The sequence below is a fragment of the Marmota flaviventris genome, chromosome 8 (genome assembly GCF_047511675.1).
Source record: "Marmota flaviventris isolate mMarFla1 chromosome 8, mMarFla1.hap1, whole genome shotgun sequence".
NCBI lineage: Eukaryota > Metazoa > Chordata > Mammalia > Rodentia > Sciuridae > Marmota > Marmota flaviventris.
The window spans coordinates 83402905-83429919 of NC_092505.1; the positions used below are offsets into that span (position 1 = coordinate 83402905).

Genomic DNA, 27015 nt, shown 5'->3' on the forward strand with positions numbered 1-27015 from the left:
TTTAAATGTGTGGTCAGAAAATAAATTAATTTATGGAAATGCATCAAAGTATATTTAATTTTTATTCTACAGAAATTCTAATAATGAGGGCTGGGGTGGTGACTCAGTGGCAGAGCGCTTGCCTTGCACATGTGAGGCACTAGGTTTGATCCTAGCACCACATTAAAAACAAATAAACAAAATAAAGCTATTGTGTCCATGTATAGCTAAAAAAATATTTTTAAAAAAAGAAATTCTAATAATGAATTGATGACGCTATTTTTGTTTGGTGAGGTTTCTTCCTTATTTCTCATACGAGGGCAATTTATGGCAGTTTTGTTATCCATAGTACCTCAGAAAGGAAATTATGGGTGAGGATTTGTATTTCCAGTGAAGATGACAAAAGTCTAAAAATACTGGCTATAACGAGTCCCCCATATAACTGAAATGCATACATTTCCAAGGATGAGACCCCAAACCCTTCATCGTAGCACAAATGGTAGAAGAAAAAACATGGGATTATTAAGTCACAGGTCTGGATCTGTCCTAAGTGTGAAACATCCAGCAATGAATTGTTTTAACTTCTGAATTTAAAAGGGGCTAAAAATTACTGTAAGGATTTGAAAAAATTAAGGTTGAAAGTAGATGTAAAACTAAGCTAGAACAAAATAGAAATCTGAATACTAGTTGTTTTCTCTCTTCCTTAACCATCCACCTCTATAACCTCTTCACAAATTCTGGTGATATTAACTAGGTATATAATTTCCCCTTCCTTTTATATGTGAACTATGAGTCACTGATACCAGAGTGAAATGTTTGGGCTTTTTTAAATTTTCAATAAAATGCACATAAAACTTTCAAAGTTCATAAAGATTTCCAATTAATCCTTCCCTCATAAGTCTATTTGGAGGCAGAATATATATACAGTGCATTTATGTATCATAACTGCACAGCAGTGCTTGGGGCATAAATAAATCCTCACTAAATTGTGAATAAGTGATTGCTTGTCCAAGATATTGTTTTTTCCTTGTCATGGAAAAAATATACAAATTAGAAAACTTTTAACAATATAAAGTATTGACAGTTAAAAAATATCAAGTTAAATGCAATGAAAACACAAAGGGGAAAGATTGATGAAATTGTTAATAAAATAAAATAATGCTAATATATATTGAGAGCTTATTAGATGTCATTCAATATTCTGAGAATTTTGTTCATGTGTGTGCATAAATTTCCTGTCTCAAGTGACTATATGAAATAGATACTGCTTTTTCATGTTTTCCAAAAGAAAACAGTGAAATATAGAGATGTTTTATAACTTACCTGAGGTCAAGTGCTACAAGATGCTGAAATGGGATGTGAATACACATTCTTAACCAGAGGGAAAAGGAAGGGCATTCCTACTAGAAGGAACCAGTACCAAAATCATGAAGGAGTCTCCTTATGCTCCTTGGATGTGAAAAAATTTTTGGTTCAAATGTAACATTACAGCGAGAGAGGAAGCAAAGGTGTGTACCTTGGGAGTGATAAAATATAATATGGCAATACTGAGAAGCAGCATGGCAGAGTGAATAAACTCTGAATCGTGTATTCTTCAGCAAGTTATTTAACTTCTGTATGCCTCATCTTTCCTATCTATAAATGGAAAGAACTACCTTAAGAGTGTAAAATGAAAAGAACTACCTTAAGAGTGAAATTATTTCTAAAGTGCCATAAAAGTGGTTGCTAAAATAAGAAGGTGGGAGACTCAGCTATAATATGCCAGGTAAAAAATCTGATGAAGGCCTGATTAAATAGAAGCTGTAGAGTTGAAAAGGATGTCCAAATTAAGAAATTTCTCAGGAGGAAGCAGCAACCTTTGGTAACTATTTTAGATTTTGACAGAGAAGGGTAATGGTGTTTGGCAGTACATAGTTACGGAGTCACCAAGACCACTCTCATTTCTGACATAAACTGTAATTTCAGGGATCCCCAAGACCATTCTCAAGTTTGTTTATTCATTAGAAGAGCATATAGAACTCACTGGAAGCTTTTAAACTCATAGTTACCATCTTTTACTGAAAAAGTATATAGATTAAAATCAGTTATAGGAAAAGATTGATGGTACAGAGTCCACAAAAGTTCAAAGCATGAAACTTCTAGTTATCCTCTGCACTGGAAACAATGGAAAAGGCTAACTTTTTTCCTGGCAACAATGTGTAACAATATGCACAGAAATACTTCCAAACAGAGATGCTCATCTAAGCCCTTATATCAATTTCTGATGTTGTTTTGTTTTCTACTGCCTATTAAATTTGTGTGTGTGTGTGTGTGTGTGTGTGTGTGTGTGTGTGTGTGTGTGAGTGAATGGTGCTGGGGATAGAACTCAGGGTCTTACGCATGCCAGGTAACTACTCTACCACTAAGCCACATCCCCAGCCCTGGTGTTCAGTTTTAATTAAAGCATAGCTGACTGCTCATACTGCTTTCAGTCTCCAGCTCCTCTGGAGGCTGAGCTTACACTGTGGTCTGTACTCCTATAAATTACATTGTTAAGACTATTAAGTATGGCCAAAGATTCTAGCTAAACAAAGATATTCTTCACAGATACATTTAGAGAACTTAGAGATTATCTCCCCAGAGCTGTGGAAATGCCAGACTTGCTTTTGAGTAAGGTTCACTATTTACTACAAAGGTACTGAAGGTGTAGAGGAAAAAGGAGGTACCTGGACTGAAAGTAATGTCTTCAACTGAGATAGAATATGCAAGTAACAAAGATAACACAGGTTTAGAAGAGAAAAATAACATGCTTTTGAGTTTGCTGAATATGACAACTTAGTTGCTAGAAAACACTTAGAAGAATGAGGCTAAATCTTGGAAAGAATTGCATAGTTTGAGATGATACCACATTGATTAAAATCTACACTCATGTCCCAAATAGACTTCCTTGAAAGAGAATATGCAGGCAACATAGAGAGCAAAAACTGAACCAGGGTAAACTTCAGATTTAAAGAACTTCTCAGAGGGACTTGGCAGGAAAGGTCATTACAAACCAGTAAAATTAAATACTAAATCTTTACCACTATTATAGGAAACTAAAGATATTGTGTAAATTACTTTCTAGATAGGAAAAAAAAGCATTCCACTTCCCCCTGGATATAAATAGACTACAAGAACAATATTATTTCTTGCAAATAAACAATTAAACAAAAATATGTGATTCTCTTCTTATTCCCTGTGCTATCTTCCATGTTCAAACTACTTTCTGAGAAAACCTTTATTTTGTCTACTGCAAATTTAGCACGTTTATGCAAAACTTAACTTACCATGAAAACTGAACAAAAAGGTAGATGAAGCAGAAGGCACAGCTAATTAAATGTGTTTGTGGTTCATTGCTCATGTTGTTTAGGGTCAAATAATAATTTATAAGTCTGTCTGAACACACTAAAGAGAAAAATAACTCATTATAAGGAACGAGTAGCCAGATTACTAAAAGTCGGCCAACAGAAGACTTCTAAAAATCTTTTTTTTTTTTTTTTTTTTTTTAAATCATCTAAGTATGCCTATTACATCCCAGGTATGAAATGCAGACTAAAGGTTAGCAGGGGGAAGTCTTGAGTCCGAGAACCTCAGCACAAATCCCAATTCTGCTACTTAAACTGAATGAATTGGAACATGTTATTTAAACTCTGCAGTACCATCAGATGAAGAATGAAAAACAAATCTCATAGGTTTAAGGATCACTTACGTCAGTATTGTCTGGCATATAATAAGCATGCAAGATGTCTGCATATTCCATGTGATTACCTTTGTATACCAGAAGCCTAATGAATTGATTATAATTGTCACTGGTCATTCTTTAATCTCGGAAATACACATTTTGAAATCCAGTTTTGAAATAAAAACAAATATATACATTTTCATATTATACTGATTCCTAAATAGCTTAATTTGTTTAAAACTTATATTAGAATTCCAGATTATTATCTCATTAGCCATGACTTAATCTTTGTTTAAAAAAAATGATTAAAGCTGTCCTTTGTAAAGAAGATACACTTATTAATTCAAGAAAAGGTGAAATAAGACAACATGAGAAACCACTGCCTGAATCAAGTTCCAGATACTATCCACAGCCTTGAATAATAATATTTTTGCCTTTTTCCCCTCAGCTGAAAATGTCTGGTTCCTTAATCCAAAGTAATTCCTCCAAGATACCAAGACTTGGCATTTTCTCAGGTTTTCACTGGCACTCTCAGGCTTTGAAAGGTAAAACAGGGTACTCCTGTCTATTTTTATTATGATACTTACCAATTAGCAGTGTACATAGCTATAACCATGCCTCTCACCTCATTCCCCCTAAGAACACTAGACTACATGCAAATGGAACATAATGACTATCTTACTCTTCGTATTCCTAGGGCATTAAATATACAGTATGAGGCACTCAGAATCAACCCATAGAACAACATCCTGGTCAACAGCAAAGCTCACCAAAGATATAAACCAATTTTTCTCATTTCCTTTTATGCATTAAATGTTTGCTTTTATAATACATTTAAAGAATTTTTATTTATATATGCACATGTGTATGTATGTTCAAAACAGAGCTAACCATAGACGTAACAGGGAAGAAATAAAACTACTGAATAAATTGACTTTTCCTGAGATAAAGCAGTGTTGACTTCAAAGTTTTAACGTTCTTATGTTACAGTATAACTAATTTTGTAGGTAGTCCTATTTCCTGGATCAATTCAATTGTTCAAGATATGGGCATATTAATTTTTACTATTGCTACAAAATTTTTTTTCACTGCTTTTCATTATCTATTTCCTCTTGGTTCTTCCTTTCTATGTCCCAGTAGGAGAGTGCAACCAGGTTTAAATTTCTTTATCTTTTATTCTCACTGCATCCCTCACCCAAAAAGGTATACTGCATATTTTACTTCCACTGCTCAATCATAAAGTATCAAGAGATGAATTATACTAACCTCACTGTATTCCAGGAATCTTCAAGTTCTTTGGAATACTGCTTTTCAAAATGATCCAACACAACTTTGCAAATCTGTTTTGCAAGCTTCCCCTCTGATTTTCCTTTCAACTACGACAAGAAAAAGGTGCTGACACATATTAAAGATACTACAAATTTATTAAACCTCGATATTAACACAATCTTTTTTACTGTCTAAAAATAAGAACACTTTATCTTTAGATAATTATTAGTTCTTGTAGGGGGAGCAATATATGAGTTATAACAATATATGAGTTGTAAACCGTGTTACTGATAAATTTACCTATTTATGCTAAAGGAGTGTTTCCCCAAGTAATTGTAATCCAATCATGAAGCAAATGTTAAAGCAGAATCTAATTGTGCTAAACAAATTATGTCTAAAGGACAAAATTAGTTTTTAAAAGCCATCACAGATGTTAGCATCAAGGGGAACTTCGTGAAAGGTACATAAAAACTCTGTACTCATTGCAATTTTCCCGTACACTTAGAATTAATTCAAAATAAGAAAATGTCCCTTTTGTTTTTTCTGGAAACTCAGCAGTTGTTTCGTTTATTCGTAGAGGGCCAAGTAAAATGTAACACTGTCTAGGCGTCCGGATACAGCAGTAACATAGAAGACAGTTTCAGCACTATAGGAGCTTACATTATGCTGGGAACTTGACGTGAGCAAGTATTAAAAGTCTGCAGATTACTCGGAAGGGACGTCCTCTCCGAGGACCTTGGGAGCGAACAGGGAATGTGTAAGTGCAAAAGTCACGCACTGAACATTACCAGGATTCTAGACAAGGAACCAAAAAACCCGAATATCGCCAAGGGACCGCCAAAGGTGAAGTTCCCACATCCCGGCCCCCCTCCCTCGCCTCGTTGGTAGTGTACAGTCTGGTTCAGCCAGAGGCGCCCAGCTGGGCTCAAGGGCCTCACCCGAGTCAGCATTATCCTGCAGGGAGTTTACAGAAAAGAGTCAGCAACACTCCACATGAAAAAGCTTCCAGCCAACTGAAAAAACAGCCAGATTTCCGGTTAGCCAAAACCCTAATGTCCTCACGTTTCCCGTTTAAATTCTCGCGATATTACACAGATCGCCTGCACTTTCAAAATCTCGCAACAAGGTTAGCTCCCGCGAGAGGCATACCTGAAATTGCTCTGCGCTTGGTTGAATGGGGCGGGGAAGAGTTCTGCACTGACGCCCAGGGGCGTGACCCGGCCGTGGGAGAGACGTTGGGCGACTGGTGTTTAGGAAGTAGTTCATCCTGCTAAACTGTCTTTGTGGGTGGGCTCCACAAAGGCTGAATCTCTGTCACTATTGGGTTATGTTTTGTAAACACTTTTATCCTTAGGGGCGAAGCTAGCTACTGAATTAAATTTGATGACTCCTTTAAGTCGTGAAATAGTTTTTTCCCAGGATGACCTATGCGAATAATCTCTCCATTTTAGAAAAGAACATGTAAAAAGATTAAATTGAAATACGCGTATAAGGCGCTTAGCACAGAGACTGGTCGACATAAATGCCCACGTGTTCGGTGCTGTTCTGTATTAGTACCACTATCATGATCATTGTGGTTATCTTGTTCTGATATCAAATGCCTGAGGGCAAAGTGATCCTCCATACAAGACTCGCCACTCATTTTTACAAAAATGGAGTTTACAAGTAAGGTGTTATTACACCCATTCTGATAGAAATAGCAGTTTATTTACTCCATTGGTGTACACTTTCATTATTCTCTTGTAGCAACAATCAGCAATTTATCAGGGAGAAAATAGTGTGGTCTCTGATATTTAATAAGAATTATTATTTTGAGTATAAGCAGTAAGTCCGTTAGTACAACTAATGCAATTTGAAGCTTAATATATTTAAATTTATATTACATATATTAAATAATATATTTAAACAAGTTTCCCAGCAATCTAAAAATACATCTATTAGAATTTAGGTTTGGTAAAACATGGTTTTCAGAAGTTAATACCCTTTATTGGATGTTTGGGGGAGTCACATCTACCTTTCAGTCTACTTGCAGAGATTTCACATTATTTTTTCTATATTCTTTCAGAATGTTACAACTAATGAATTAATACATGAGTATTATATTTGAAATGTAGAAATATAAAAGATTTAAGATAATAAGAATTGAATATGCTGTATATCTATTAGGGAAACATTGATATACCTGAAAAGAGGACATTCTATCATTTTGTGACAGCATGGTTCTATTTTCTGAGTTTAAAATGAACATTTTTTTTCTCTTAATTTTTTTTCTGCACTTCTGATAATCCAATTTATAAGTGTGTATTTAGTTTGGATATGTTTTCAAATCTTATTAGCTATTTTTTAAAATTACCTGCTCATGCTCATTTATCTGTCTTAATATTACATTTATATTAGTGATGTTAACCATGTCACCTGTGACCAGTGCTAGAGAAATGAGCAAGTTGTAGGAATCTTCAACTTCTAAGTAAGTACTTTTCTAATTTTTCTTAAAAGTATTTAACTTTAGCCGGGCGCAGTGGTCCATGCCTGTAATCCCTGTGGCTCAGAAGATTAAGACAGGAGAATCAAGAGTTCAAAGAGAGCCTCAGCAGAAAGCAAGGTGCTAAACAACTAAGTGAGACTCTGTCTCTACAAAAAATATGACTGGGGATGTGGCTCAGTGGTTGAATGCCCCTGAGTTCAACCCCCAGTACACCCTACAATAATTTAAATATGAAATAACTTTAAATTTTTATGCAGTAGCCATTGTTTGTTATTGATTCAATTACAAAGATATAAATTTCTTCCCAGAGAAGGAAGCCAATTCTGTTTCATCCACCCTCTATTTATAGTTTGATCTTTAATATTAAAGTCCCTTTCCAAGACCCAATATTATGTATGGTAAATGAAATGTTAATTCATTTACCTTCCACTTCAAATAGCTATTGAATAATAAACAAAATTCCACATTGACTAATAGAAACTACTAGAAAAAGACTTGTTTTAAGTCACTAAAAACACACGAGGAAATTGAGCTGAAAAAATACCAGAAATTACATTTTTTTAAATTAATGATACTGTTAGATAACTAATCCATATTATTTGTAAGGACTTCACTCTAGGCAGGAAAATAACTTTTATCTAACTAAGCATTTTTTATCATTAAGTCAATTTCTGAATAAGTACACTTTTTGGACTATCTCCTACACTGGCTGCTTTATGAATTTTCATGTTTACATAAAACATGTCTCAATCCTTCCTATTAATATAGAGGTGAGGACAGGCACTATAGTAAAACAATCTGACATTAAGAAAACCCTTAGCTACTTAAAATGTAAGGCAGAAAAACACAGAGATGCCTGTGACCAATGCTAAAGAGCATAATTATAGGAATCTTCCATGTCTACTGAAGATTCTTATTAGTTTAGGACTCCAAAGTGGTGTGTATAAACTCTAGCAGGCAATCCACTGCAACTGGAGTGTAAATATAATGACTTCTATTTTTATTAAGTTTTATCTAATATTTCTAATTTCCTTTTTGAGGGGTATATAGTATATAAATAAAATGCATTTTTAAATAGTGCATCAGAAATGTATGTAACTGATAAAGGTTGGAATATGTATCCTCAAAATTTATGTTGAAGCTCTAATCCCTGATATTTTGGAATGTAACTGTATTTGGAGATGAGGCCTTTAAAAGATGATTAAGTGAAAATGAGGTTGGAAGGCTGAATCCTAATTCCATCTTACTGGTGTTACAAAAAGAGAAAAATTGGACAAACTGAGAGACACTAGGGGCAAGAGTACTGAGAAAAGGCCATGTGAGGACACAGCAAGTTGGCTGTTACCTCAAAGGCAGGCAAGAGGCCTTAGGAAAAAGGAAACTTGTCCACAACATGGACCTTGATCTCCCTACTCCAGAACAGTAAGAAAATAAATTTATTTTGTTTAAGAGGTCACACTGTGTGTGGTACTTCTGGCAGCCCTAGCAAACTAATATGACTGAAACATAAAGGCACATTAAAAATGTATAGGATGCTATTATATAAGTTTTGAGACCACTGATTCACTTCTTAAATTCTGTTTCCTCATCAGTGAACAAAAGGAATTTACAATCTAAGCCATAAGGAAGCAAATGATTATTTTTCCAATTTTTTCTTTAAATAAAATCAGATCTGTTTATTTAAAGGAAATTCATTTTTTTACTTCCTATGTTTTAAATGAGATTTTATTATTTGGTTTCTAAAAAATTAAAGAATAATTGCTGTTTTAATAACCTATGCCATATTCTAATCTAGGTTTTGAGATATCTGAATTTGTTCTTTGGATCAGCTGGACTGTATTTCCCAAAAACTTAAATAATCAATATTAAGACAAGAGTGATAAAATTTATAATGTACATCTTTATTTATAAAAGCAGTTTTACTTTTGAAAAGATTTTTCCACCTGGAATCATGGATTTAATTGGAATGAGTATACCATGAGTAGCGTGGCATATCAAATAGTACCAAATCAAAATGTTGTCATAGTAAGGGAACGTTTAGTAAAAGCAGCTGCAAATATAAAGGTGTTTTAAACAGGTGATCTTTTCTAGGCTATGTGCAAGGAATTTAACATATTAAGTAAATTCTGGAATTTCATTTGTTGTTTAAAAGAGCATTTGATTTTCAACTAGAAGAAAACATGGCAGTTAAATAATTTATACAAAATTATAAATTTGCTTCCATTATAAAAATAAAATTACCAAAATCATTAAAAAGTTTAAGGAAAACATTCTACCAATAACTCTAAAAAATTACTTCACTACTTTGTTTTAGCAACATTGTTTCTCTAATGCAGTTTCTATCCATAGCTTGACACTTGGCATCAATTATATGTAATATAAAATATTCCATATACATATGGAATTTCCAAGAAAAGCACATGGAATTATTTTAAATAAGTAAAATTATATCTGTGGGCTAGTAGCTGGAACCAAAGACACTGAATAATCTAGAATCATACGGTGCTTTGATTCTTTATTTAGCTGCTTTTAAAAATAACATTAGATCTCAAATATATAAAAACTTGCAGAGAAAAATGTTTTTGTGTAAAATAACAAAGTCCATTATTTTAATCTACTGATTTAAACTTTTTCAATAATCATATTTGAAAAACATTTACTTATTTTATTATCCAAAAAAATCACTTATATTCACCAAAATCAAGAGAAAACAGAATATAAATTAATTTTATTGGGTGAAAATGTCATAATTAATGGTGATTTAAGAATAAAAATGCAGCATATAACAAAATAGCATTTAATTATTAAAATCCACCTGGATTTACAAAACATCTTTTAAAGTATTTTAGAATGCTTTAAGAAAACTAACTTTTGAAGGAGCTATATGAAATATTAATTCCATTTTATGCTACTTTAATCTTAAAATCATTTTTAGTTTTACAAAATGGAGTCAGCAATTACTGTATTCTACCAGTAAACATTGGTAGGATAAAAATTTTAAAAATCTATCTTTACTCTCAAATAAATGAATATTAAAAATATAGCAAAAGTTTGAGTTTAGCTTTAAAAATGAATAAAAGTAAATGTTACAAAAGGAACAAAAATGTAAGCAATTTTTTCCTATAAAATTAATTTCAAAATTTACATGCTGTCTTACTGTGATGCTTTTCCTCATATTTTAGTCACCTATCAAATTCAGATTGTTATGAATTTTATATCTGAAGTAGAATGCTTTTTTCTTATTCAGGTGCTAGGTAGATCCATGTACCAACTCCAAGAATCTGTGCCATGCTGATGCATTCTGATTAATAAGTGACCATAATAAAAGTTCAGTGAAGTTTTAAAAATGTGAATAAAATGTGATGCTTCAAAGCAAAATTCTTAAAGTAAATAGTTATATTAAACTGACTTAGGCATACTTATTTATGTTGTTATTAGATACCAGTATATGTCTGTTGTCAGTACAGGTACCAAACCCAATAGTCTTAACTAAGTTGTATTGAAATTATTATTTGTGTTATTTTCACCTTAATATAAAGGCATGCTTTCAGTTAAGTGAAAATTAGGACTCCTTTACTGAAAATACATATCTAACAGTTTGTCTAAATGACAGACAGAATCCTATGAGTGCAAGAGAAGTAAATTTTAAATTGAGAAATATTTTGGAATCATTTCTTTACAACAGTATTTGAGCCAACATTTTAATTTGTATTGCTTTAGCACCCAAGTTATTTGTTGTTAAATATAAGTCTCTGTAACTACAGTAGCTTCTTTCAGTTTTTTGTCTCTAATTTCAAGCGATGAAAGAATTGTAATACCCTAAAAGATTCATGTGGCTTCTGACAGAACAGTCCTAACAGGGATCACACCTTGATCTCTGAAAGTGTCCTGACCTTTAAAACAGGGTTTTCTTGGGACTTTTAATAATATCTCATAGAACATTTTTATTACTTAAGAAAATAGGTTAATAAAGATATTTTATGTCTCATTTATTGAGATTATCATCAAAGAACACAAAAACAATAAAATAGAACACTTTCGTTGAATAATGCTTTCAAATCACATAATTTGGTAGAATAAAGATTTGATATCTGCTTTTTAAAAAGGTAGGTATTATTTTAAAATAAAGTCAAATTAGGATTTATAGGCTAGAAAAATGCTATTACAAAAATTTAAGTCATATAAATATATTGTTTGTATAGTTCATGTCTGTCAAGTAATTTAACTTTTATCTTCCACAAACAAATTTTTAAAATCTGTAGAAAAGTGCACAATCAAGATAATAGTAATTAAACAAAAATTTTAGAAAAATACAAAAAGTTAAAAATTTAGTTTATAAATTCCCAGGAGTTTCCCTTCCATGCCCATGTATCTTACAAAAATGTTTAATATATAGAAATACGGACTATTAAACAAATAATAAAGTATGTAGAGTCCATTGGCTCTATTTCTGAAGAAGTTTTCCTTCAGGAATTTGCCCATGAGTGAGGATATAAAACCCAAGGAGTCAACACCAAATCTTGTTAACATGCTCCAAATGTTGTTCATCCCATCCACTGGTCATTTTGCATGAAGAATATGGAGAAGTTAATTATCAGATCAGGTCCTTGGGCTATTAATCTCCTCACTAAAATCATTATGATTTTATTGCCCCAGTCATCAATGCTCAAAGGATTTTTTTTTTCTTCTGAGAAGAGGTCCATTTCACTTTGCTGAGAGTAAGAGTACCAATCCATATGACATGGTTATGAGATCACATCATGAGCATCACCGTTAGGTCTCTGTCGCACAGTTAACGGAGGCAGCGGCTTCCCATAGAAATCTACATAAAGAAGGGTAACCACGGACACAAAACAGTTATAATCATCAGTTTTTGACACAGTTCATCATTTTTTAATGAATTCATTTTAAAAAACAAGACACACTGACTTGTCAAGTGAGGTGATAGATGGGAAGGCAGAGAAAAAAAAAAGCAAAACAAAACAAAACCCAGAATGTATAAAAAAACAGAATAAATTCAAAACATAACAACCAGGGTAACTTCTAATAGACTTAGTAAAAACCTGCACTAAATGGTTACATTTATTATTATTTTTCTTTCCAATTACACATCCACATAAGAACAGAACAAACATAAAAAATTCAAAATCTATAGAACCTGCTAGTAAGAGCCTGGTAAATTAGCATCTGTACACATGTTCTTATCCAGAGACTGTTATTTCTATGTAATTTAGGAGAATCAAATTGAACTCTTTTATAATAATACTTCAATACAATTCAGTGACTTGGTGCATATTTTACACAAAAAAATGTGCCCTTCATAAATTTCAATTCCTTAATTATAATAATTGGCTTATAAATTTAATGGCATATATAACTCTCAGTTAAGTTCTTTCTGGCCTATTAACTTTTTTTTTTTTCTAGAAGCATAGGTGATTAAGATCACTACACATACACATACACAGAATTTTTTAAATCAAGTATAAATTCAGCTGGGTGTGTTAGCATACACTTACAATCTCAGCATCTCAGGAGACTGAGACAGGAGGATTGCAAGTTCGAGGTCAGTCTCAGCAACTTAGTGAGGCCCTAAAAAACTTAGTGAGACCATGTCTCAAAAAAAAAAAAAAAAAGGCAGGAGTTGGCGGGTAGGGATGTGGCTCAGTGTTTAAGTGCTCCTGGGTTCAATCTCCATTACCAAAAAAAATTTTAAAAAAAACATGATTTCAAAGCAAAATATTAAACTGAAAGCATGCTTTAGCAAATATTATATAACAGTATAACTTAGGTTATGAGTTAAAGGTATGAGTTTCAAGGCTGGTCACTCCTAAGTTCAAATCCTGGTTCTGCCAGTTATTAGCTACGTAATATTCCTCATGCTAAAAACTGGGATACTGTTGCCCATCTTAAAAGTTTACTTGGGGGGAATTAAATTTTCTTAAGTACAATGGTACGTACATGGTATACATAGTTTTGTCATTTTTTCTATAATTAAAACAGTATCATAGATGCTCAATTATTAATTTTTTTTTTGGTACAAGGGATTGAACTTAGGGGCACTCAATCACTGAGCCACATCATTAGCCCTATTTTGTATTTTATTTAGAGGCAGGGTCTCATTGAGTTGCTTAGTGCCTTTGCTTTTGCTGAGGCTTGCTTTGAATTCATGCCTCACCCTCCTAAGCTGCTGGGATCAATTATTAATTATTTTACTATCTACTCTAGTTGATTATGCACTTTTTGTCTACTTGTCATAAACCTTTTGTCAAAATACTTCTAGATATAAAGGCACAGAAATGTATCTAAACTTAACACGTGAAGATATAAAATATCTTCTCCACTGGGAAGCAAACATTTGACAAACTGAAAACTAACTAAAACTATTAGAATATAGTGGCCTTAAACTTAACTAACTCACTATAATTCTTTCCAAGTAGTTCTGATTTAAGTGAGGGGCAGGAGGGAGACCCTTCTTAGCCCGTTTTCAATCTCTTTCTCCAGTTTTTCTTAATTGTATTGCTTACTCTGAATACCACTATCAATTTTTAGTCTCTCATTAGACATTCTTTTTCTCACAAATAGCAAACCATCATTCCCTCAATCACATTCATTCAGAAACAATTACAGAGTATCTGTTATGTACAAAGTACTCCTATTGTATAAAGACAGCTGGGGGGAAAAAACCTACCTACATATTCTCCCCAACTCCCCCATATGAATCACTTTTCTCCTAAACTCCATAATCTTACTTTATACTGGCCTTTAGACATGTCCAGACAGATAAGCCTATGTCTGTATTTGTCTATCTCTGTATGTCTCTCTAAAAAAAGATTTCCTTTCTCTTGATATATTTTTAATCTCAGCCATATCACCAACCTTATATCCCCTTGAGTCAAATTATACTCTATTCTCTTGCCCTCAACCCATACCTCCATTCATCAAATATTACTTCTTATAATTATTAAAGTATTCTTTACAAATACACCTTTTATTCTTCATTTCAATTTCCATTCCTTATTTATTACTTTGATCACTGTAACAACCTCCTGAGATTCAAGTAGTGATAATCAAGTTTATACTTGATACATATTAATAGAAATTGTTTCTGTATTCCATACACTGTGACAAAAATTGTTAGAAAAACAAGTATCAAATCTAAAATTACTATTCCCATGCTAAAAATGAATATTATCTCTTAAAAATTAAAGCAAGTCCAGGTATCTTAACATATAAGATCTTCATCATCTAGTCCTAAGCCAGAATTCCATTTTGAATGTTCTCTGTAATTTTAACATTTTCTCTTTTTTACCTATTCTATGCATAAACTTAAGCTCCAGTCACAAACTATTTTCCAAATAAACCATGTTCTTTCCTCCATCTCTATTTTTTTTTTTTTTTTTAGTTGTAGATGGACACAACACCTTTATTTTATTTGTTTATTTTTATGTGGTACTGGGGATCGAACCCAGAGCCTCACTCATGCTAGGCAAGTGTTCTACTACTGAGCCACAATCCTGGCTCTCCATCTCTTGACAGTCTCTTTCTTCTGCTTCTTAATCTTATCGCTCTGAAGACCCAGTTCTAATGCCACTTTCCCTAACTTCTGATGCAGTCTGTGCATAATAATGCTGAACCACAGAACATATTGTCATATACTAAGAATGCTGAAGTATCTTCTCTCTTACACAGAGATCTCCATAAAGGCAGTATATGTTTCTTATTCGTTGGTATTACAAACATGTTGGCTGGTGTCAAATACAAAACAGGTTTTTGTTGAATGATGAATTCAGTATGGGAACAAATATCTATCTTACGAGAATTGTGTGTGTGTGTGTATGTGTGTGTGTGTGTGTGTGTGTGTGTATATATATATATATATATATATATACACATTGATATTACAGTTTTTCTAATATTAATATTTAAACTGATCACATATTCTAATGTACATAAAGAATTGTATAATAGCAGTAATTAACCTGATTTAATCACTAAAAACATCATGATATTAAAATTAGTAAACCAAACAGACATATGTGATTCCACTGAAACAACAATAGTTTTCAAATAATCTAAAACAATTTCTGTTTTTAAAAATGTAAAACTAAACCTTCCAATTTTTATTATTAGGAAATATTTAATTATTGACCTATATAGTATTCTGAAAGAGAAAGCAAATAGCACATTATATTCATATATTTTGAATAAAATATTTAATATATTTTGATATAATATCAAATTTTATGGTAATGCTTTTCTGACAACTGAACTTACAATTTCTTCTGGTATGTACTCTCCTTATGAAATACAGTTTTATAGTAGGTCAGAGAGTCATCAAGAATCATCAAACAGAGTTATCAGAAAGGGAACTGGATATTCTGATTGAACAAATTTAGTGAGCTACAATTATGTATAAATATTCTTTTGCATTCTAAAAATATCTTATTGAAAAAAATCTAGCTGATGATCTGCAACTTCCTCTCCCTAGGTTCTCTACTATCTACAACTGGTCCTTTCTCTAGTTTTTGCTTCCAGGAATTCTAATGCTATAAAGACTATTAGTTAATGTTAATCTCATTAAAGAAAATTATTTTTTCCAATAAAGCCTTTGGTGACTTTCTCTTCATTTAGCTGAACTTTATTTGGTTTACTGACTTGATTTCTGATTTTATAGACTGTGTTGATCTCTCTTCAAAATTTTAATATTCAGCAGCGAGGTGTCTTATTCAGAAAACAAAGAAAAAAAATTATATGGCATTATCAAAGAGCCTACTGTATATTTATAGAACAGTACGGCTTTTTTTTTTTTTTTTAAACACCATGAGTTTAATTGTACTGTGTCACATTAAAGTTGTTTTAAAAAATTTTCCTTTCCATAACTATTGGTATATCATGAATAAACAGAAGTATGATTCCTTTTACCTTTGTATTCCAAGGTAAACAAAAATCAAATTACATAGATGCAGAGTGAATTAAAAAAAAAAAAAAAGGGAAAAGTATAATGAAAAAGTATGGCAGTTTGTTTGAAAGGTTTCCAAAAATAAAATATTAAGCTTGTTGAAGTTATGAGGTAAAGAAAAGTGAATGCAATATGAACAGATGATATCTGAAAACTGATCCTTTTGCATTACCATTATGACGTGTTTCACCAAGAGGCTCAAGTTTTGGAAGTCTAGTGACTTTGGGGGTTCCCCAGCCAACTAAAGAAAAAGAAACACATTTAAAAACACTGTTAAACAAATTTTGGGGGGTCTGATAAGAGGATCTCTCCTTCCACAGGAAGTATAAATACCATTCAATGTCAATTCAAATGTACTAAATGACACAATACTGAATATCTATAAACCCATTTTAAATGGCTTCTATTTCAAAATGTAATTAAAGTCTGCTAACATCTGCTTTAAGTTTTTATTCACCTTTCATTAAAAACAAACCTCTTAACCAACTTCGATAAGCTTTAGACTACCATTTGAATACCTAGCAGAGGCTAAAATAAATGTTTTCTTGTTAAATTGAATACTAAAAATGAATTTTAAACAAATTCTTAAAGAAAAATGTTACCATAACAAGCCTTGTGGCATGGCTGCAAGGACACTGCAAACATTTAGTTAGTCATCAGGTATTTATTGAGCACATATAGTAGATGAGGTACTATGTATTTAGTGCTAAAAAGTTGCTAACAATTATTGTGTAGTTATGTCCCAGTGCTTCTTTATGTGAATATAATATAAATTAATCCTGTGTATATGTTGGATTCAAACTAGGAAAACTCATACATCTAGGTAACTTTCAGGAAGAAAGGTCCAATTTTTTTAAAGATTTCATTAGCCATCTATTCATTAAACTTAAATTCCTCTTACAATCTGGGTAACTGATATTTTTAATACAGCTTGAACACACTCTAGGAATTATTAAGATTTTCTTGATAGTTTTTACCTTTTTTCTTTTATGAAAATGAATAATTAATTGACAGATTTTTGTACCATGAGAGTAGAGTCCTTTCTCACAAATTCACAAAATAATGAAAAACTATATAATTTCTTTTTCTTTCTTTCCTCCTTCCCCCTCTCCTCCATTGTTTAAAGCAATATTTCTAAATTCAGTATCAGTATCAATTTACTCACCAGGAGGGGGAGGGGGAGGTGGTGTTGGACTCTTAGGAGCAGAGTCATCGGTATTAACTGGTTCTACCCGGTGACTCCTTTTCATTCTCAGTTTCTTAGTTTTCTTTTTACTGTTATCTATAAGAATATAAACATGGAATTTTATTTATACTATTGGGGAAAAGTGAACTTCTATCATTGAAAAACATTAAACCCTTTGGGAAAAAGTAAACTTCTATAATAGAAAACAATGAATAAAAGGAGAATATTGATATTACAATAGAAACCTCATATTCAACTTCACAGAAATTGTTATCAATAACAAAATATGAACTTGCATTTAGTAAAAATAAATATTTAAAGTAATAGCTTATGGAACAAATATGACAAAATATCCAAAAGTCTACTTTAAATACTAAGATAGGTTTTTAGAATATAAAAATACCTTCTCATTTCCAAAAGCAATTTATATTTCTTCCAAATGTCATATTAAACACATATAATTGTCTAGTTGTAGGAATTCCATAAAACTCAGAATGGCTAGTGTAAAGAGGAAAGATGTTGACTTTTCTCAGAGGAATAAGTAGAATGACTATAGGTATAAATAGTCCAAAAATAATGCTTTGAAATATGAGGAAAAAAATCCGAACCCAATCTAAATACATTACTCTTTAACACCTAAAGAATAAATATATGTAACCAAAATCAGTAGACCAGGCCGAATTAAATTTCTGTTCTTTCTACAATAAACAAACAAACAAATTACAGACTCATAAACACATAAAAACACCTTAAGGATATGATATATTGACGCTTAAATTTTAACAATGTAAAACCAGAGTGGCATAGTAATTAAAAATTCTGACCATCAAAGTTACTGAAATATTTTAAATAACAATTCCTAACTGCGAAATTACACACATTTTATAAAATGGGAATTATCTGAACATGAGAAATAGTCAAAATCTTTAAGGTTACAAAACAGAAAGAAGAACATCATATTTAAAAGGAAACTTTTTATTAATGTTAGTGTCCTTTGTGACATTTTACTCCAGATAGAAATAAAGTAATCTTTTTACTATTAAAGTTATAGGCTTAACAGATGGGCAAATGGAATGAGAGCTCTAAAAACATATGGTACTTTAGGATGGGCAGTAGTTCAGGTGATGGAAGAGGATAGAATGTGAAAATATGATTTGGACTGGGGTCTCAGCCCAGCCACCAATATGACATATGAAGTTTTTCAACCTCTCCAAGTCCCTAGTTTCCTACTTACATAGTGGGAGTTTCATACCCCAGTATTATTATGATAAATAACATAAGGCTGTGTTAACTCAAATAATCTGAAGTCATACTTTGAAAGTATAAAATGTGAATTATTATTATGGTTATGATTTATTATCTCAGATCTTCCTAAACTATAAAGTCATTTGCTAAATCACTTTTCTTCAATTTTATCAGTGTTAGCGTCCTTTTAAAAAACTGAGACCACTGTAATAAGTCTACCTTCATTTAATACTGTGCTGATAGAGTTATATGGATATGAAGATGACTACTCTAATCTCCCAAGTGATGACAAAAAGTACAACTTAAATCTAACATTTTTAATCAAAGAAAACATGCATGTTAGTTACTCTGCACTTCAAGAACTGAGAATTTATTTTGATAAACCCTATATACTTTTAAAAATTCTTACATATATCATCTTCTAAGAAGTGTCTGTTCAGATCCTTGGCCCATTTATTGATTGGGTTATTTGTGGTTTTTTTGGTGCTTAGCTTTTTGAGACCTTTATATACCCTAGAGATTAGTGCTCTATCTGATGTGTGAGGGGTAAAGATTTGCTCCCAAGATGTAGGCTCTCTATTCACCTCACAGATCATTTCTTTTGCTGAGAAGAAACTTTTTAGTTTGAGTCCATCTCATTTACTGATTCTTGATTTTAATTCTTAAGCTAAAAGAGTCTTATTAAGGAAGTTGGGGGGCCTAATCCCACATGATGGAGATTAGGGTCTACTTTTTCTTCTATTAGACTCAGGGTCTCTGGTTTTATTCCTAAGTCCTTGATCCATTTTGAGTTGAGTTTTGTGCATGGTGAGAGATGGGAATTTGTAAGTTTCTTGCTGGTTTGTCTCAGGTTGAACCTTGACTGTTAGAAGGCCCCAATGATGTAATAACATGTAGATATTTAGCAACCACAGGAATTGGTAACCATTTCAATTCAGCAGAACTTTGTAGTTCTTTGAAAACTAAATATATGAAAAAATATTCATCATCACTAGCAATTAGAGAAATGCAAATCAAAACTAAGATTTCATCTCACTCTTGTCAGAATGGCAGCTATTATGAAGACAAACAACAATGAGTATTGGCAAGGATGTGGGGGAAAAGGTACACTCATACACTGCTGGTGGGACTGCAAATTGGTACAGACAATATGGAAAGCAGTATGGAGATTTCTTGGAAAACTGGGAATGGAACCACCATTTGACCCAGCTATCCATCTCCTCGGTCTATACCCAAAGAACTTAAAATCAGCATAATAGAGGAACACAGCCACATCAATGTTTATAGCAACACAATTCACAATAGCTAAACTGTGGAACCAACCTAGATGCCCTTCAATAATAGATAAATGGATTAAAAAATGTGGCATATATACACAATGGAATATTACTCAGCAATGAAAGAATAAAATCATGGCATTTGGAGGTAAATGGATGGAGTTAGAGAAGATAATCCTAAATGAAGTTAGACAATCCCAAAAAACCAAATGCTGAATGTTTTCTTTGATATAAGGAGGCTGATTCATAGTGGAATAGGGAGCGGGAGCATGGGAGGAATAGACAAACTCTAGATAGGACAGAGGGATTGAAAGAAAGGGAGGGGGCATGGGGTTAGAAATGATGGTGGAATGTGAGGATCATTATTATCCAAAGTACTTGTATGAAGACATGAATTGGTGTGAATATACTTTTATTCAACCAGAGATATGAAAAATTATTCCCTAGATGTGTAAGATTTGGAATGCATTCCTCTGTCATATATAAATAAAAAACAAAAAGAAAAAAGTGAAAACAAAAATTCTTACATATAATAAAACCAGACCTGTAACTAGGAATAGCAAGGGAACAGTAGTAACTATTGGGTATCTCCCAACTGGCAGACATTGTGGAAGAACATTATAGTTATTTTATAAGTAACTATAAAAGCCTTGTCAATAAAAATGATACTCATTCCCATATTAGAAAAGAAGAAATTAAGTCTGGAGAATATTACATAACCTAACATATACCTAATAGATGGGAAAGTCAGGGTTCCCTCTCAGGTTGCTTGATTCCAAATACAGGCTCTTTCTCTATGACAATGAGAGACATGAACTTTCTGTTCAATCACATCACCAATTAGAAAAAGCAAAGTAATTATAAGTTAAAGATTTTGTATAATATTAAAATAGTGACAAATCTTTTTTTCTTTTGTACTAGGGATTGAGCTCAGGGCCTTACTCATACTAAGTATGAGCTCTACCGCTGACCTGTACCCATAGCCCCTGACAAGAGTTTTTAAAGACATTCTACCAATTATGTTTGTATCCTATAGAAATAGTCAGACTATAAAGGAAGTTATGTTGATTGAATCATTACAAGGCTTAAGAAACAAAACAAAAAAGCCTTAAAAAAGTTAAATAAATTCTATGGATTCCTGGCAACTATACTGTATCACAAACTTATGAAAGTAAAATTGAAAACTGAATTTTCTGCTGAATTCATTTTACGCTTTAAACTTTAAGATTACATTTTAAACTCAGCATGAAAACAACATGTTAGGAGAAGAAAAAAGTGGTTAATGATTAACTAAAAACCTGGAAAGTATCATACTACTGCATTTGGAGACAAAAAGTAAACTACATTTTTTTGTGAAAATAAATGATACAGGAAGTAAAGTATAAATAAGCTATATTTAAATGTATGAAAATTACTTTACATAACTAGATATACCTGATTCTGATGATCGATGATCTGTCTCATCTTCATTCTCCAATTGCTGTGTTAATGCCTCCTTATAATTTTCTACTATTTCAAGTTCACTGTGTTTTTGGCTACTGTCACCAGTCTGGTTTTCTGTTTGTATTTGCTCATGCTCCATTTTATGTTTCAGGGGGCAACCATCACTCTCTTTCTCCATCGTTTGCTTCTTTTTCTCTTTTTCAAGTTTTTTTTCATTCTAACAAAAATGAAATATATTATCTTTATTATAATGGTTATATTTTATCTTAAAACAATTTTAAAGATCAAATTGATTAAAAGTATTTTATAATTTCAACAGTTTTTTGATACTTTCATTATAATTATTTGTTAAGTATATCATTAAAAGATGATAACTGCTAAATACTAAATAAATGCTAAATAAAAAAATGCTAAATAAAAAGGTATAATGAAAGAAAATAAATGTTTACATCACATAAGTTATTTAACTTATATCAGTGATTTCACAATCTGCAGATAGCACTATTTAGCGTATAATCATTAAGAGGCATTTTCCTCTGACTATTCCCACACATACAGACATACACCCTCCACAAACATATAAATGTGTGATTATCTCTCTATATATACATATTTATTTGTTGTTTAACCAACAACAAAAAATTCTTTTATTTAAGAATATTTCTATAGAAAAGAAACTAATAGAGAAGAGAAAGGGGATTAGAAGGAGGAGGAAGGGAGGATGAAAGGAAAGGGAAGATATTGGGGAATGAAATTAACCAAATTGTGGGCATATACAAATATGTCATAATGAATACATTGTTATGTGTAGTTATAATGCACCAATAAAAATTAATTTAAAAAACAGTATACATGTCTTTCGATGTCAATGAAGTGCTTAGAATAGTGCCTCATATTATAAATGCTATGTGTTAGCTGCTATTATTTTCATCAATTACATTAATATTCAAAATGGTTATATCATAGAAATCATTGTATAAGTTAAATAACTATATGATATAACCATTATGATGTATAACCATTAACCGTATGAGTTATATGATATGATAAATTTATTTTTCCAATTCCGTTTCAATGGATAAAGAAAGTATTTCTAAGTGTCATTATCATAAGTAAACTGTCCTATTCACCTTTTAAGTTAAATTACTAACAGAGCTGCTAGATAAGAGGGACTGCTGAATCAGAAGGTCTTTAACATTTTAAAATTTCACATACAATCACAAACTTCTCTTCTGAAAAACTGAATCAATTTATACACAAGGCAAAAGGATAGGAGAGTATTTCTCTAAATCATTTTAAATGCTGCATATCATCATCAACCTTTTATATCTCTGAAAAACTAATCAATAGATATTTTAGGGTTGTTCGATTTTGATTTAATTGAGTTTGGTTTGATTTTAATTTAAAAATTTTCATTACTAGGCAAGATGAACTATTAAATGCTCCTATTACCATTTTTTTTTTCCTTTATGGTAATCCAATACTGACTTTCTATTAATTTTATAGTATTTTATAAGAATTCCTTTTTTTCCCCCTTGTCTTATCTGTCACTAGGACTAATCACATAGTTACACAGGACTATATGTCCTCTTTGCCATATTTTCATTAGGGTTGTTTGTTTTCATTTATGCCTTTTAACTTTCTATATCAACTATTACAAAATTGAATATAAGACCTATCCATTTTATACTTTATGTAAAATTTATTTGTGGCTTGATTATTTTGCTTTGAAAGTTTTTCATCCTCCAAGCATTTATAAATATTAAAATACACATTTAAGTTTTTTTTTTTTTTTTTTTTTTTTTTTTTTAATTTTTTATTGTGGGTTGTTCAAAACATTACAAATTTCTTGACATATCATATTCCACACTTTGATTCAAGTGGGTTATGAACTCCCACCTTCACCCCATACACAGATTGCAGAATCACATCAGTTACACATCCATTGATTTACAAATTGCCATACTAGTGTCTGTTGTGCTCCACTGCCTTTCCCATCCTCCACCCTCCCCCCTCCCCACCTCTCCCCTCCCCTCCCCTCCTCTCTCTCTACCTCCTCCACTGTATAACCCTGAGGGTCTCCTTCCATTACCATGCAATTTCCCTTCTCTCTCCCTTTCCCTCCCACCTCTCATCCCTGTTAAATGTTAATCTTCTTCTCCTGTTCTTCGTCCCTGCACTGTTCTTAGTTACTCTCCTTATATCAAAGAAGACATTTGGCATTTGTTTTTTAGGGATTGGCTAGCTTCACTTAGCATAATCTGCTCTAATGCCATCCATTTCCCTGTAAATTCTATGATTTTGTCATTTTTTAATGCAGAGTAATACTCCATTGTGTATAAATGCCACATTTTTTTTATCCATTCGTCTATTGAAGGGCATCTAGGTTGGTTCCACAGTCTTGCTATTGTGAACTGTGCTGCTATGAACATCGATGTAGCAGTGTCCCTGTAGCATGCTCTTTTTAGGTCTTTAGGGAATAGACCAAGAAGGGGAATAGCTGGGTCAAATGGTGGCTCCATTCCCAGCTTTCCAAGAAATCTCCATACTGCTTTCCAAATTGGCTGCACCAATCTGCAGTCCCACCAGCAATGTACAAGTGTACCCTTTTCCCCACATCCTCGCCAGCACTTGTTGTTGTTTGACTTCCTAATGGCTGACAATCTTACTGGGGTGAGATGGTATCTTAGGGTGGTTTTGATTTGCATTTCTCTGACAGCTAGAGATGTTGAGCATTTTTTCATGTACTTGTTGATTGACTGTATGTCCTCCTCTGAGAAGTGTCTGTTCAGGTCCTTGGCCCATTTGTTGATTGGGTTGTTTGTTTTCTTATTGTCTAATTTTTTGAGTTCTTTGTATACTCTGGATATTAGGGCTCTATCTGAAGTGTGAGGAGTAAAGATTTGTTCCCAGGGTGTAGGCTCCCTATTTACCTCTCTTATTGTTTCTTTTGCTGAGAAAAAAACTTTTTAGTTTGAGTAAGTCCCATTTGTTGATTCTAGTTATTAACTTTTGTGCTATGGGTGTCCTATTGAGGAATTTGGAGCCCGACCCCACCGACTGTAGATCGTAGCCCACTTTTTCTTCTATCAGACGGCGCGTCTCTGATTTGATATCAAGCTCCTTGATCCATTTTGAATTCACTTTTGTGCATGGCGAGAGAAAGGGATTCAGTTTCATTTTGTTGCATATGGATTTCCAGTTTTCCCAGCACCATTTGTTGAAGATGCTATCCTTCCTCCATTGCATGCTTTTAGCCCCTTTATCAAATATAAGATAGTTGTAGTTTTGTGGATTGGTTTCTGTGTCCTCTATTCTGTACCATTGGTCCACCCGCCTGTTTTGGTACCAGTACCATGCTGTTTTTGTTACTATTGCTCTGTAGTATAGTTTGAAGTCTGGTATCGCTATACCGCCTGATTCACACTTCCTGCTTAGCATTGTTTTTGCTATTCTGGGTCTTTTATTTTTCCATATGAATTTCATGATTGCTTTCTCTATTTCTACAAGAAATGCCGTTGGGATTTTGATTGGCATTGCATTAAACCTATAGAGAACTTTTGGTAATATCGCCATTTTGATGATGTTAGTTCTGCCTATCCATGAACAGGGTATATTTTTCCATCTTCTAAGATCTTCTTCTATTTCTCTCTTTAGGGTTCTGTAGTTTTCATTGTATAAGTCTTTCACCTCTTTTGTTAGGTTGATTCCCAAGTATTTTATTTTTTTTGAAGAAATTTTGAATGGAGTGGTTGTCCTCATTTCCAATTCAGAGGATTTGTCGCTGATATACAGGAATGCCTTTGATTTATGTGTGTTGATTTTATATCCTGCCACTTTGCTGAATTCATTTATTAGCTCTAATAGTTTCTTTGTAGAGCCTTTTGGGTCTGCTAGGTATAGAATCATATCATCTGCAAATAGTGATAATTTAAGTTCTTCTTTTCCTATTTTTATGCCTTTAATTTCTTTCGTCTGTCTAATTGCTCTGGCCAGTGTTTCGAGAACTATGTTGAACAGAAGTGGAGAGAGAGGGCATCCCTGTCTAGTTCCAGATTTTAGAGGGAATGCCTTCAGTTTTTCTCCATTCAGAATGATGCTAGCCTGAGGCTTAGCATAGATTGCTTTTACAATATTGAGGTATGTTCCTGTTATCCCTAGTTTTTCTAGAGTTTTGAACATAAAGGGATGCTGTACTTTGTCAAATGCTTTTTCCGCATCTATCGAGATGATCATATGGTTCTTATTTTTAAGTCTATTGATGTGGTGAATAACATTTATTGATTTCCGTATATTGAACCAGCCTTGCATCCCAGGGATGAATCCTACTTGATCATGGTGTACAATTTTTTTGATATGTTTTTGTATCCGATTCGCCAGAATTTTATTGAGGATTTTTGCATCTAGGTTCATTAGAGATATTGGTCTGTAGTTTTCTTTCTTTGAAGTGTCTTTGTCTGGTTTAGGTATCAGGGTGATGTTGGCCTCATAGAATGAATTTGGAAGTTCTCCCTCCTTTTCTATTTCCTGAAGTAGCTTGAAAAGTATTGGTATTAGTTCTTCTTTAAAGGTTTTGTAAAATTCTGCTGTATACCCATCTGGACCCGGGCTTTTCTTAGTTGGTAGTCTTTTTATGGTTTCTTCTATTTCCTCAATTGATATCGGTCTGTTTAGGTTTTCTATATCCTCCTGACTCAATCTGGGCAGATCATATGACTTAAGAAATTTATCTATGCCTTCACTATCTTCTAATTTATTGGAGTATAAGGATTCAAAATAGTTTTTGATTATCTTCTGTATTTCTGAAGTGTCTGTTGTGATATTGCCTTTTTCATCCCGTATGCTAGTAATTTGAGTTCTCTCTCTTCTTCTCTTCGCTAGCATCGCTAAGGGTCTGTCGATTTTGTTTATTTTTTCAAAGAACCAACTTTTAGTTTTGTCAATTTTTTCAATTGTTTCTTTTGTTTCGATTTCATTAATTTCAGCTCTGATTTTAATTATTTCTTGCCTTCTACTTCTTTTGCTGTTGTTTTGCTCTTCATTTTCAAGGATTTTGAGATGAAGTATGAGATCATTTATTTGTTGGTTTTTTCTTTTTTTAAGGAATGAACTCCAAGCAATGAATTTTCCTCTTAGAACTGCTTTCAATGTGTCCCATAGATTCCGATATGTTGTGTCTGTGTTTTCATTTATCTCTAAGAATTTTTTGATTTCCTTCTTGATGTCTTCTATAACCCATTGATCGTTCAGTAACCTATTGTTCATTCTCCAAGTGATGTATGCTTTTTCCTTCCTTCTTTTATCGTTGATTTTCAGTTTCATTCCATTATGATCAGATAAGATGCATGGTATTATCTCTACTCCTTTATATTGTCTAAGAGTTGCCCTGTGACATAATATATGATCTATTTTTGAGAAGGATCCATGTGCTGCTGAGAAAAAAGTGTAACTGCTTGATGTTGGGTGGTATAT

General features: G+C 32.6%; 2 protein-coding genes across 4 annotated transcripts in view; both read right to left on the reverse strand.

The window, feature by feature from the left end:
* Nsun3 (NOP2/Sun RNA methyltransferase 3) overlaps positions 1–6005 on the reverse strand; it is a 59944-nt gene extending 53939 nt beyond the window's left edge. The window contains exons 1-2 of one of the 2 annotated variants that reach the window (XM_027943165.2): positions 5887–6005; positions 4946–5055 (exon numbers count right to left, since the gene is read on the reverse strand). In XM_027943165.2, coding sequence (XP_027798966.1) covers positions 4946–5055; positions 5887–5898 — 122 coding nt within the window. In that variant the 5' untranslated portion in view covers positions 5899–6005. The remainder of the gene's footprint in view (positions 1–4945; positions 5056–5886) is intronic. The other variant, XM_071615431.1, reaches the window with a different exon arrangement.
* A 3330-nt stretch (positions 6006–9335) lies between these two features.
* Arl13b (ARF like GTPase 13B) overlaps positions 9336–27015 on the reverse strand; it is a 75562-nt gene continuing 57882 nt past the window's right edge. The window contains exons 7-10 of one of the 2 annotated variants that reach the window (XM_027943267.2): positions 21535–21760; positions 17558–17674; positions 16565–16633; positions 9336–12255 (exon numbers count right to left, since the gene is read on the reverse strand). In XM_027943267.2, coding sequence (XP_027799068.2) covers positions 12179–12255; positions 16565–16633; positions 17558–17674; positions 21535–21760 — 489 coding nt within the window. In that variant the 3' untranslated portion in view covers positions 9336–12178. The remainder of the gene's footprint in view (positions 12256–16564; positions 16634–17557; positions 17675–21534; positions 21761–27015) is intronic. The other variant, XM_071615432.1, reaches the window with a different exon arrangement.